Genomic DNA, 14,471 nt, shown 5'->3' with positions numbered 1-14,471 from the left:
ATGAGAAAGTACGACAAACTACAACAGAAAGCCACGGACGAAACATTGACGCTGGACAGGCGACGGACAGTGGTCAACCTCTCCAGCCACACCTTGAGCGAAGCAACCACAGCAATCCTGGCCAAGGGGATGAATTTCGCAGTCGCACCTAAGCGAGTTCCAAAAGAAGATATCATAGAATCCGTAGAGGCTTCGGTACGTCATCTGCCGCAGGCCGAGGCGGAGAAGATCCGGCAGGAAACGGTCAGAGTTCTGAATAAAGCAAAGCCACCGAAGCAAAACATCAACGCTGAGGAATACCATGCCATCAAGGAACTCAGGGACAACCCCCACTTAGTAGTGGTACAGGCAGATAAGGGCAACGCCACTGTAGTCTTGGACACGACTGATTACAACAAACGAATGGAAGATATTCACGCAGAACCTATCTACAAGAAACTTCAGGGAGATCCGACGGCCAAGGTAATCAAAACGACGCAGGCACTGCTCAAGCACTCTAGAATCAATTTCGACAAGGCCAGAAGATTCATCCCGCAAGTGACACAGGCACCAAGGATATATGGTGTACCGAAGGTACACAAAACCGACTTCCCCTTAAGGCCCATAGTAAACAGTATAAATTCGCCGACCTACTACCTAGCGAAAGAACTGGCACCTAGGCTCCGACACCTAGTGCATCAAACCGAGTCCTACGTTAAGGATTCCACTCACTTCGTGTCCCTCCTAAAGGAAATGCGTGTTACGGACCAAGATCTGATGGTTAGCTTCGACGTCAAATCCCTATTCACGAATGTCCCAGTGTCAGATACTGTGAACATCCTAGAAGAACGCGTGGCACCTGATGTATGTGAGCTTGTGCGCCACTGTCTGACGACCACCTATTTCAGGTGGAGAGGTCAATTTTATGAACAAACTGACGGTGTAGCTATGGGCTCACCCCTATCGCCTATCGCAGCAGAAATTTTCATGGAGGCATTTGAGGAAACAGCCCTCCAGTCCGCACCATTACGTCCAAATTGTTGGCTTCGCTATGTCGATGATACTTTCGTCATCTGGCCCCACGGAGAAGAGGAGTTACAGAACTTCCACAAGCACCTTAACCAACAGCATAGGAAAATCCAGTTTACAATGGAAACAGAGAAGAATGGGGTGCTGCCTTTTCTCGACGTGGAAGTTTATCGAAAACCTGATGGTAAACTTGGCCACAAAGTGTACAGGAAACCAACCAATACGGACAGGTACCTTCACGCCTCCTCCCACCATCACCCCACGCAGAAGAAGTCCGCCCTGCACACGCTAACGAAGAGAGCGTACAGGATAAGCGACGAAGAACATCTGAAGACAGAACTTGAACACCTCAGGTCCATCTTCGGAACTAATGGCTATGGGAAGCAGATGATAGACAGCACCATGTCGACAAGGGAGAAGACTAATAGGGAAGAGGAGAAGGAGGCACAGAGCATTGCTGTGTTACCATATGTACAAGGGGTCACCGAACGTATTGGCAAAATTCTACGAAAAGCCGACATCAAACCAATTTTCCGAAGCAGACACAAAATATCAGACATGCTCGGTTCTACCAAGGATGCAGTTGACAAACTACACACAGCTGGCGTGTATGAAATTGGTTGTGCGTGTGGATTAGTTTACATAGGTGAGACGGGACGTCCGATCAGCACTAGGCTCTCGGAACATGAAAGATATATCCGCCTGAAACAACACACTAAGTCAGCAGTGGCGGAACACCGAGACGAGTGCGGGAAACCAATATTTTTTCAAGAAGCCCGCGTCCTGGCGAAACAGCCTCTCACTTTCAAACGAAAGATTAGAGAGGCGATAGAAATAGCCAAAAGACCCGCCAACATGAATAGAGAGGACGGGTACAAGCTTCCGAGGTCTTGGCTGCCTGCAATAGCAGGGCTACGGAGCGGCGGCAGAGCAGTGGCGGCCCATGCGGACACGCGGAGAGCCACAGTAGTGGTCGCGAGCACACAAAGCAATGGCACGCCGCAGCCGGCTTCTGGACAGCATGGAAACAGTGTGACGTCACAGCCATCACCTGTTCGCTATTCGTCCGTCTCCTCCAATGGTGTGGATTAATATAAAGACCAATAGAAAACAGCTATTTCAGCCAATGACAGATAATAAAGGAAACACCAATAAAGCATACCTTTCACCCCTCCTCCTCCTCCTAGTACAGCCAATCAAGTAACGACACGGTTTTCTCGTGCAGCTATTTAAGGAATCCAAGTGTGTTCATTTAGCAGTTAACGTAAGGCCCTGATGAAGGCTAGCTGCAACGCTGGCCGAAACGTTGGCACATTTTAAAATTATGACGATGCGGTCTGATACCCTGAAGAATTTTATTGAAGATTAAACCCTTTATTGAATGAAACCACTTTATGATTTAACGTGCTATGATGCCACTTCTGACCACTTATACAATTATATTCTGTGATTAATTATTGATGACTATCGTATTTTTTCTTGGCAAGTGCCCGGCAAGGTAAGGTTAGCAGGTCGCTCTTCTTGTCGTTACACATCAGACCGTGCATATTTTTCCAGACAAACTTACGTATTTTATGAATAATTACGCAATTCTATGTAGTGACGTATTAATTTTATCAAATTCTCTCTCCACTAAAGTCTTTAATTCTCGCCTCTATTAACTACACTACATACAAGCTGAACACAACGAACGTCGCATTTTGTCTTTCTTATGTATGTACGATTGTTTTCATGTTTTGTTTGTATGCACTGTGAAATAGTTAAGGTATAAAACACACCAGTTGACTTTGACATTTTTTACCCTATGATATCTCAACATCGTGACTGTTTTACATTTTTCTTTTTTTGCTGCTGCATTGTGATATTCTCAGTACATTTTTGCCTTTGAACACTGTCTATGCTTTTGACATATTACGTTTTCTGTCATGTTATCCTGTATGCTTAATTATGTCACCATAAACCAGTCATTATTTAGTGGGTATATGATTTAAATGCAAGACATTAATCTTTGTTCATCAATTTCAGAAAGAAATGATGCGTAAAGGAAATAAATTAAACAGAAATGGGAATTTCAACTGCGGAATGATCGAAAGAAGATGCAAAAACATTATGAGGAAGAGTAAATGGATCAGAATTAACAAACATTAACAAGAATATACTATACACATCGTAGAATAGCAGTCTTAACTAATTTTTTCTTTCAGAATACAAGGCGATTGATGCAGGCTGTCAGACAGAACTGCACATCTTAGTTTTAGTGATGAAATATGCTAGAGATAAGGAATAGTTGTGTAATGAGAAATGAAGTGATTTTTTGCATATGATAATGAATGCTGATGAAGAGTAATGATGAAGAATATGCTACTATGAATAATGAAGTTTTTCTTTACAGGTGATGATAACAATGAAGTTATGATAATATGGATAATGAAGGTTTTTTTTTTTTTTTTACAGATGAGAATGATGTTGAAGTTTATGTATTTATGCTATGTAGTTATTTAAGTATTTGTTGCAGTTTGTTTTGACAGTATGTTTTATATCGTATGGTATGATGACTGAAGGTTTTGGAAAGGACAGCTATGGAACACATTTTGTATACACATTTCACTACCTGTTAATTCGAAGTTCAGTACTTTTCAGCATAGTATGCGTTTCTTCTTTCAGCTCAATAATCCATTTTGTATTTTTTTTTCAGGAGAAGCTTTTCATGATACTTACTAAACCTGTTACTTATTAAACCTGTACTAGTACTTGCATTTTTTTTACCCAGTTGTGTCTATCATTTATAAATGTGATCACATATACTTCCTTGTTTCATAACCTTGCTACAGCTGACTCATGACGAATGATGTTACACATTTTTCATTTATAGGAACAACCCAGAAGCAATTTTTTTTTCTTTTTCTCACTTTCCCTTATAATTACCCAAAGCAATGCATTGCTAACAAAAAAAAAAAAAAAATGTATCACCAGTTCCAAATATTGCTACCCATTTAAGAGAGTTCTGAGTAATACTGAATGATTTTTTTTTGGTCACAGACGTTGAGTAATAGTTACAGTGTGTTACATTTTGAATATAGTATATGTCACTTGAAGAATGATAAATGTTTTGTACTATTCAATTCTTACTGGCCAATGAGTGCCAATAATTAGTATAACTAGATGAATTATGTTAATACTATGCCATTCATTGGCTCCTGTTTTCGATGATGACTTCCGATGTTTGTAACTGGCCAATGAGTGCCAATAATTAGTATAACTAAATGAATTATGTTAGTACTATGCCATTCATTAGCTCCTGTTTTCAATGATGACTTCTGATGTTTTGTAACTGGCCAATGAGTGCCAATAATTAGTATAACTAAATGAATTATGTTAATACTATGCCATTCATTAGCTCCTGTTTTCAATGATGCCTTCTGATGTTTTGTAACTGGCCAATGACTGCCAATAATTGAAAATGTTTTGTACTATTCAATACTTGCTGGCCAATGAGTGCCAATAATTAGTATAACTAGATGAATTATGTTAATACTATGCCATTCATCGGCTCCTGTTTTCGATGATGACTTTCGATGTTTGTAACTGGCCAATGAGTGCCAATAATTAGTATAACTAAATAAATTATGTTAGTACTATGCCATTCATTAGCTTCTGTTTTCAATGATGACTTCTGATGTTTTGTAACTGGCCAATGAGTGCCAATAATTAGTATAACTAAATGAATTATGTTAATGCTATGCCATTAATTGACTCTCATTTTCAATGATGACATATTCACTATAATCAGATGATTTATGAACATTATTCTGTAATACTTCATACATGGTACAGAAATGTTCAGTAACTGGGCGACGAGTTCCACCAATTACTTAAATCAGCTGTTAAACTAATGTAATTTTCAATGAAGACTAGTATGTGACTTAATGTCCTTCACCTTCTGACCTCACTACCCTGAATTACTGCAATATCCATTTGTCCTGTACTTCCTGATCATGGAGCACTATATTTGGTTTTTGCACTAATTCTACGTTGGTGTGCCTTGTAAGAGCGCGGTGTTGACACGACATGCTGTCCACCACCGTGAGCGATGGAGACGTTATTATGGTCCCACTGTTTGGTGTACCTAATGTGCTGCCAAAATGAAAACATGGAATATTACTACGACATTTCAGTGTCTTGGCTACGCTGATAAATACTTCTGGGAAAAGAACTTCAAATTGTCTCACTTGGTGTTGTACTTCTGTGGAAAGATATGGACTTTCAGTGCAGCTGCGTGCAACCTAAAGTGCTACAACCATGATGCAATCCTTCCCTTTCCTATCCTAATTCTTGTAACATAGTGAAAATCATTTTTTGCTAACATGATTTGCATTCATGACCTATACATTTTTTTTTTTTTTTGATTTGATGATATGTTCTAAACTACAGTACATGTGCACTTATGTCATGTGTTAATATGTTTTCTACTGAACTTCAGTGCCTGTGCACTTTTCTCATTTTTCAATATGATTTGTACTCATTCTGTATACATTTTGTGATTTCCTGATATGTTCAATACTCCAGTGCGTATGCACTTATGTCATTTGTTACTCATTGTATATACATTTCCTCATTTGCTGATATGTTCTGAACTGCTGTGCATGTGCACTCATGTCACTTGTCAACATGATTTTTTGCCATTCTGTTTATTTGTTCTGAAAATGCTAAAGATTTTTCAGTGCGTGTGCACTTTTGTTATCTATCAAATAATTTGTATATACATTTTTCTGATTTGCTAATATGTTTTGTACTCACATTTTTGTTATTGTCTGATATGTTATGTACTCGGTGCATGTGCACCATATTTGCTACATCAGTATATTCTCTGTAAGTGTAAAGTTAATTAGTTAAGAAAAAATTTGTTGCTCATGGCAAGTCCAAATGACTCACCATCGCTGCCAAATTTTTGCCCCCCCCCCCCCCCCCCCCAGTGGAGGGTTATGAAACACGTATGTATGCAGGGTATTCATTAGCAGCGATGGCGAGGCATGACAGAATCTCTGACCAGAGAGTTATTTATCGTTCGTAGTCTGCGCTTGACCGCGCGAGAGTTCAGTTGCATGTAGGGAGTCGGCAGGTGCAGTTGCGGTCGAGTTGCGAGTTGTAATCGGTCGTTGTTGTGTGTGAGGAGTCGGCGGGCGTCGACATGGGTCTCTGGTCAAGATTCGGCACGAGGTATATTTTTAAATAAGGTAATGAAGCAGCATTGCGCACATGTGATAATGTAATGCATATTAACTGTAATTAATTTGTTGAAGAATCCCCCCAATAATAATTTTGTTTTCAAACCAAGCATTTTAACAAAACAAACATTTTTATTGAAAGAAAATTTCCCATGCATTTCCTTAAAGAAAAAATTTACTTAAGTTCAAAGAATTTTTGCGATGCATTTCCTCCAAGCTATGGCGAAAAATAAGAGCAAATGCAATTTTACTGAGGTAAGAACAGGGCCTAAGATCGACATTTCGGTCTATTTGCGTTCTCATTGTCACTGAGATTTCATTTTTTGTAATTTACTTTCATTTTTGTGGGGAGCTTACACATGGCTCAGATTGCTAGTTCTCATTTAATTGTCATTGTCAATAAATTATTTTATTTGCTGGGAGGTTACACTAGGTTCGATTCTCGTTAACATTTATGTATTGTCATTACAAATTTCTCTGGGGAGGTTACAAAGATCAGTGCATCACAATCGAGGTGACAGCGAAAAAGTGAAAATCGGTTACGGATACTTGTCAACATCTTGGACGACATTTGCTTGGCGACAAGATGTCCAAAAAAGCGTCGTTGATCCACGCAATCGCATTAGCTCATTCTGCACAAGACACAGGTCAAGGACAGTGTTATAAGCTGCAATGTAATCAAATTCATTCTTAATTTAGAGTAATATTTCTTGGTCCTGTACTTTCATTACTGCTACTTCACCCGCCTCCGTGGCCGAGGTCGCTAACGCACGCTTGTGCGGTGCCATAGGTCTCAGGAGTAAGACTCTTCGAATCCTGGTGTTGGATGAAATTTACACTGCCAGTATTTGGCCGGCAAGAGGGGGAGAGTTAGTGGTGTAAACTTCCTGATCGTCAGCGTTTGCGTCCGTAGTGTCACATGAAGTGAAGGCATCTAACACTGTTGATGGGGATGTTAAACTCGGCGGCCGTTGGCGCTGTTCGCTAGAAGTAGGCTATATGCCGGCACTAGGTTTCATGACTCTTCTTTCTTTCATCATCTTCAAAACTAAAGCGACACTACGCTACACACACAACCATTTCAGATCCCTATACTTAACAGTTACGCTTACATACACAGCTCATACTTTGTAGCGGAATGCGCCTGCAGACGCGAAGCATAGGGGAAACCTTTGCAATTAGGCGACTATACCTGCTCTTTGGAGTCTCCCAGCCATTCATGCTAAACGACTTTAGTTTGTTCTTAATTTTCTTTTTTTTTTAATATTGTGAAATACTTCTGTACTTTATCCTTACCCGTGCCCCGGATCTATGTATCTTACTTGACTTTACACTATCGAATGGTGTCCCCAATTCCGCAAACACTATTAAGAGTCTCGATACGTGATGCTCCTTTCTCCTGTTTTCATTTCCAAAACTTACGGAAGTACAATGTCAGAAAAGCGTCTACGGTATCGTTACGTTTGAATCGGCGATTGCAGAGCGCATGTAAGTCCGGTTTTTTTCGTAACATATTTTACGGCATTAATGGATTTGTTTGGTTTGTGTAGGAATTACTTTAGAAAGATGGCACTTCCAACTTAATAGACACCTAGAAAACTGCGATAACTGCAAAACAACATAAGTGAGCGACTCCGATGATTTAACTCTTTGAGTTCCGACAATAATAAAATACATTATTTTAAAATTTTTCACAAAATTATCATTTCTTATCACAGTAGGCAAAGAATTCAAAAAGAAGTTGGCAAAAATAAACAATCAATTTTTTTAAGGAGGTGGTGTCAAATTGAAACCACTGGGGTGTACCGTTTTCAACCACCCATCGTTTCATGTTATATGTTTGAAGCCATTTCGCATTTTTCCTAGACAGAATCCAACATCTCGAAACTCTCGTGAACTCTCGGTGCCTAAAACCAATTGGAGATGTAAATAACAGGCAAAAACTAACCTACAATTTAATAAATTAATATCAAAATTGAACATTGTCCCAGCGGTTTTATTTAGAAATTATTCATAAAAGCAGTAGTACAAACGCAAATTTAAGTTACAATAATTTTAGATATACTTGCTTTCACTAGCACTGCTCTGCTCAATGCGAATGTTTAGAAAAATGTCACATGACATCTCCTACAATCACGTAACACAATCTCCTCGCCAACTGTTACTTGGAACGCCGTAGGTGATTGCTACGCTCCACTATATCGTAGTCGTCCGCCTCGATAGCTGAATGATCAGCGTGACGGATTGCCGTCCTACGGGCTCGGATTCGATTCCCGGCTGGGTAGGGGATTTTCTCCGCTCAGTGACTGGGTGTTGTGCTGTCTTCATCATCATTTCATCCACAATGTGGCGTTGAATGTAATAAGACCTGCACCAAGGCGGCCGGACCTGCCCCGCAAGGGGCCTCCCGGCCAATGACGCCAAACGTTCATTTCCATTTCCACTACATCGTAGAAGTACCTCAGTGTACCACTAGAGGTCTCTGTCTTGCGGTGGTTTCATGCGAAAGGCACTGGCACTTCAAAACAAAATTAATGAAACCATGGTTTGACGCAGAAACCACTGGTGCGGAATGCGTTAAACGGCAGATTTTCTGTAGATTTTATGACAAATCCGTACAGTGGCCCGTTTCTGAGATGAACAAATACAATAAAATTTCTTCAAACAATTTTATCAGGCTCACATAGTCATTTTGTGTTATTTCTTTTAATGTAGTAAATATGCGAGTATATTATTTTGTATGACATCTTAAATATGACAAGAATTTGTAATGAAAATATGAAGTGTTTCGTAATATTTGCATATTTGTTTTCCATTTGGAAAGCATATACTGAGTTAAGTAGGCCGCGGTGGCCGAGCGGTTCTAGGTGCTCAGTCCGGAACCGTGAGACTGCTACAGTTGCAGCTTCGAATCCTGCCTCAGGCATGGATGTTTGTGATGTCCTTGGGTTAGTTAGGTTTAAGTAGTTCTAAGTTCTAGGGGACTGATGACCACAGATGTTAAGTCCCATAGTGCTCAGACATTCGAACCATTTTTTTAGACTGAGTTTTATTGTGAGTTCGATTCACTTTGTTGATGAAATTTCCGCCTTCCCTACGAATAACTGTTCGATTTTGTCTTTGTCGGTTTTGTTTATTTATTACAGAAAGAAGGGTCTTTGCCGAAGTTTTATTTCTACAAAATTAGAAAAACGACTTACCCCCTTTCTGCAGTTACAGATTCATTTGTACTTTGCTTTTCAGAGAGAGATAGGGCGGAGCCCTGTTAATTGGTTGAAATGCAACGGCGTGGCGACCTGGTACAGATGCGCTGCTAAGTCCCACCATTTGGACTGTGTGTGTGTGTGAGTGAGTGTGAAATGGAGGCGAGCGCGCGGCCGGGTCGCTTATAGAACACCAGTTGGGGCTGAAGGCAGCCAGCCGGTACAAAGAAAACAGCGGAAGGCGGCGGATCGTGTTGCTGGACGCGAGCCGGGCCTCCTCAGCTTCAAGGCGGTGGGTGAGGGGTGGGGGAGGGGAGGAGGGGAGGGGAAGGACCTCTCAGCGGCCTGGCCGCGGCCCTTCTGGGCCCTGGAATCCCATCCCGCAGCTACCGCACTCTTACAACAGCAGGGCGTTCAGAAGAAGTCCAGCCCTCCACTGGTCTCACAACACAGTCTCGTGGTTCAAGCTAATGAATAAACAGGACAAAAAACGGTACTCAGCAAACACCAGAGTGCACGCCACGTAACTCGGCGGGTGAGGTCTGGATGCGCAGAAGCCAGATATGTCACGTAACGTGTCAACCAATAGCAGTCAGTCAGTCGTAGCCTGCGCTCAAGTTCATTTCGTTCTGTCGGAGCGTGTTTACGACTGGTTTTAGCATTCTGCTTGGTGGTCTTTCGAAAATTACTCATATTTTGAGACAGTGACAAAATCAAATATCACCCAGTGTTACACAAGCAGCCAAGAGAAATAGTGTTTCGCATGTATCAATTCTTATACGGTAGTAGAAAGCGGCACCCACGTCTCATCGCAATAAGTCTCCCGGTGTTGCCAAGTGCCAAGAACGAACAGCTGAAGCGCGAGATATGGGGTTGAGAACAGCTCAACGGATCGAGTTTGAAGCCAACGCATCCGCTAAAGAGAACGGATCATCTGTTTTTCAAAATGGTTCAAATGGCTCTGAGCACTATGCGACTTAACTTCTGAGGTCATCAGTCGCCTAGAACTTAGAACTAATTAAACCTAACTAACCTAATGACATCACACACATCCATGCCCGAGGCAGGATTCGAACCTGCGACCGTAGCGGTCGCTCGGCTCCAGACAGTAGCGCCTAGAACCGCACGGCCACTCCGGCCGGCCATTTGCTGTTAACTCCCCTGCTAAGCGCCGAAATCGAAAAGTTAATGAGGTTGACGATTTCAGCAAGCATGAATTACGGCGCAAATTATTTGACATGTATAGTAAAACTGAATATTCTACTGTAGAGAAACTACGTTCCTGCATGAAAGAAGCCGACAGTTTCAATGGCAGCAAATCTACTATGTGCAGAATATCCTAAAACTAAACCAAACTCCGGCGGAACAGGCGGTGAAGGCCCAATGGTACCCGACGGGCCGCCGCGTCATCCTCATCCCACAGGTGTCACTAGATGTGAATATGGAAGGTCATGCGATCAGCACACCGCTCTCCATTTTATCAGTTTACTAGAACGGAGCCGCTACTTCTCAGTCAAGTAGTTACTCAATTTATCTCACAAGGGCTGAGTGCGCCCTGCTTGCCAAACGCGCTCTGCAGACATGATGGTGACCCATCAAAGTTCAGCCCAGCCTGACGACGCTTAGCTTCGGTGATCTGACGGGAACCGGTGTTACCACTGCGGCAAGGCCGCTGGCTCAGAATATCCTGCCTTGCTGGATTTCCGGCTGAAGCCTTCATTAATAATTTTCAAATATATTTTTTTAATTCACACACCACTGCAGTCAATAGCATTTCTTTCTACAGACGGTATGTTGATGATACCATCATTGTATTAAAAGGAGATATGAAGGACGTCAAATCATTTATGAATCACTGAACTACTTCCATCCAAAAATTAAATTTACACATGAATTTAAAAATGTCGTCATAATGAAGTGAGTTCTCTGGATCTGAAACTATATTCAGTAGACGTAAAATTAACTTTTGTGTTTACAGGAAACCTACCACAACAGATAACATCAGTTATGCCTCTTCCTGTCAGACCTTTAAGCACAAACAGGCATTCTTTCATACTATGATCGACCGTATTAAGGTGCCCGTAAGCCCTTCTGCTATTGCTACTGAACTTAATAACTTAAAATTTATAGCGGTCAGTAATGGATATGAACCAAACCTTGTACAAAAGATTTATAACACTAAAACAAACAAAAATTTAAATTTACCTACACTTAATAAAAATGGCCTTACTGTTAATGAATACACTGCAATTTCATTTCTAGGTAATATTTCATATCTGATAGCCAATTTATTTAAAAAATATATCACTGTGTCCTTTACCACCAATAATGCCACCGAGTTGCTCTTTATACATAATGATAAACCTGCAGCTGACAAATCTCTCGAATCTGGAGTATACAGGGTGTTACAGAAAGGTACGGCCAAACTTTCAGGAAACATTCCTCACACACAAAGAAAGAAAATATGTTATGTGGACATGTGTCCCGAAACGCTTACTTTCCATGTTAGAGCTCATTTTATTACTTCTCTTCAAATCACATTAATCATGGAATGGAAACACACAGCAACAGAACGTACCAGCGTGACTTCAAACACTTTGTTACAGGAAATGTTCAAAATGTCCTCCGTTAGTGAGGATACATGCATCCACCCTCCGTCGTATGGAATCCCTGATGCGCTGATGCAGCCCTGGAGAATGGCGTATTGTATCACAGCCGTCCACAATACGAGCACGAAGAGTCTCTACATTTGGTACCGGGGTTGCGTAGGCAAGAGCTTTCAAATGCCCCCATAAATGAAAGTCAAGAGGGTTGAGGTCAGGAGAGCGTGGAGGCCATGGAATTGGTCCGCCTATACGAATCCATCGGTCACCGAATCTGTTGTTGAGAAGCGTACGAACACTTCGACTGAAATGTGCAGGAGCTCCATCGTTCATGAGCCACATGTTGTTTCGTACTTGTAAAGGCCCATGTTCTAGCAGCACAGGTAGAGTATCCCGTATGAAATCATGATAACGTGTTCCATTGAGCGTAGGTGGAAGAACATGGGACCCAATCAAGACATCACGTGCTGATGTGCTTTATGCTAGTACTGTAGAGCAATGAGTCGCATGTCAACATAAGCACCGAAGTCAACATTACCTTCCTTCAATTGGGCCAACTGGGGGTGAATGGAGGAAGTACAGTACATACTGACGAAACTAAAATGAGCTCTACCATGGAAATTAAGCGTTTCCGGACACATGTCCACATAACATCTTTTCTTTATTTGTGTGTGAGGAACGTTTCCTGAAAGTTTGACCGTACCTTTTTGTAACACCCTGTATAAAATGTAACACAATGTATGTCTGAGATTTTATATAGGACAGAAAGGGAGGGCATTTAAGACCTGCTTTTATGAGCACTTGCTCAACAAAGATGGCGAGAATTCATACAAGTCAACTTTTGCAGAACGTCTCAAAACAGAAGAACACGCTTCCTCCACCCCACCTCCTCACCCCACTCTTGCTTAACATGGAAATTTTACACATAATTCACAAGGGCTACAAAATGAACCTTTTAGAAGAATTAGAAATGTATAAACATTCTCAGATTTGTTGAAAAATCAACTTGCATTAAAAATAAGTACTATTTTGATTACACATCATCTCTTATAAAATGTGAAAATTAGCCCATACCTTTCATATATTAGAATTATGTGTCATATTTTCTTCATATGTTTTATATATAACTGCTTCATATGACTTGGTAATATTTCTTATTTATGCTTTTATGTATGTTTCTTGTTGCTAGCACAACAGGTACACAGATGTGATTTAGTTATTTTAAACTGTCAAACAGTGTTTAAAACAATCATATAAAATACGTAAATTTCTGAACACATCATGGTATTATCCTTCTATGAAGAAGATATCGACTGTCTGCTAAATTAAGTAAGTTTCTGTGACACACATTTTATACTTCACATACATATATAGTCAGGGTCTAAAGACTTTCAATATCCCTAATTGTGTAGGCTTTTGAAGATGAAAAATTAATTTGTCGAAATTGGTAAAGATAATAAAATTTGTTTGCAACTGATGACTGAAATTTATGCTCAAAAAATAATATTACAGTTGCTGAAAATTACAGGCGTGAATAAAATGTTAAGGGAAATTAGATTTAAATGCAGAAAGATCAATGACGGAAGGAAACTGCTCTTGGAGAGAGTTGTAGCAGCAGCAACTATGTTCTTTAAATCAATGCACGAAATGAAACGAGCCGAAAAATAACGATTTATTAACTCGTTGAAACGTACATGAATCTGGACCACTTAAGACCAATGTGCTGGCCGGCCGGTGTGGCCGTGCGGTCTAGGCGCTTCAGTCTGGAACCGCGTGACCGCTAAGGTCGCAGGTTCGAATCCTGCCTCGGGCATGGATGTGTGTGATGTCTTTAGGTTAGTTAGGTTTAAGTAGTTCTAAGTTGTAGGGGACTGATGACCTCAGAATTTAAGTCCCGTAGTGCTCAGAGCCATTTGAGCCACGCTGCCCTGTGCGTGGTTGAACACGCGGTTAACACTTGATATCCTCCATATTTGGTACACTTGGAATTTTTCTGCCGTACATATTTAAACTCTGCAACCGAGAGGAAGTCACATGCTACTGTTGAGCCTCCTAGGCTCGGTTTTTTTCTCAATATTATGACTGGTTTGTTGCGGCCCGCCACGAATTCCTCTCCTGTGCTAACCTCTTCATCTCAGAGTAGCACTTGCAACTTACGCCCTCAATTATTTGCTGGATGTGTTCCAATCTGTGTCTTCCTCTACAGTTTTTGCCCTCTACAGCTCCCTCTAGTACCATGTAAGTCATTCCCTCATGTCTTAACAGATGCCCTATCATCCTGTCCCTTCTCCTTATGTGTTTTCCACAGGCTCGTTATCGCGTTCAAATATTAGTTTCCCTCTACCAGAGTCAACGCAAGCGCGCGATTGTCTCTCGGTCATCAAGAACTTCTTCTTAAACTGAATTAATGGATTGGTTGGAATATTTCTTAC

The 14,471-nt window shown here is 41.0% G+C and overlaps 1 protein-coding gene across 1 annotated transcript; it reads left to right on the top strand.

Moving 5' to 3' along the window:
- LOC124613354 lies at positions 1-11,435 on the top strand. Its single transcript, XM_047142051.1, has 2 exons — positions 1-462; positions 11,415-11,435. Exons 1-2 carry the CDS (start codon positions 1-3, stop codon positions 11,433-11,435), a joined length of 483 nt encoding a protein of 160 aa, XP_046998007.1.
- The last annotated feature ends 3,036 nt before the right edge of the window (positions 11,436-14,471 follow it).

The sequence above is a fragment of the Schistocerca americana genome, chromosome 4, assembly GCF_021461395.2.
Source record: "Schistocerca americana isolate TAMUIC-IGC-003095 chromosome 4, iqSchAmer2.1, whole genome shotgun sequence".
NCBI classification, from domain to species: domain Eukaryota; kingdom Metazoa; phylum Arthropoda; class Insecta; order Orthoptera; family Acrididae; genus Schistocerca; species Schistocerca americana.
Note: the sequence above shows the minus strand (reverse complement) of the source record. Positions and strands in the feature narration are given on the sequence as shown.

Excerpts from the sequence above, each read along its gene's own strand:
- LOC124613354 (XM_047142051.1), top strand. The coding sequence starts at position 1 with ATGAGAAAGTACGACAAACTACAACAGAAAGCCACGGACGAAACATTG. Across the intron at positions 463-11,414 it reads AGGGAGATCCGACGGCCAAG|GAAACCTACCACAACAGATA; the intron begins GTAATCAAAACG and ends TTGTGTTTACAG.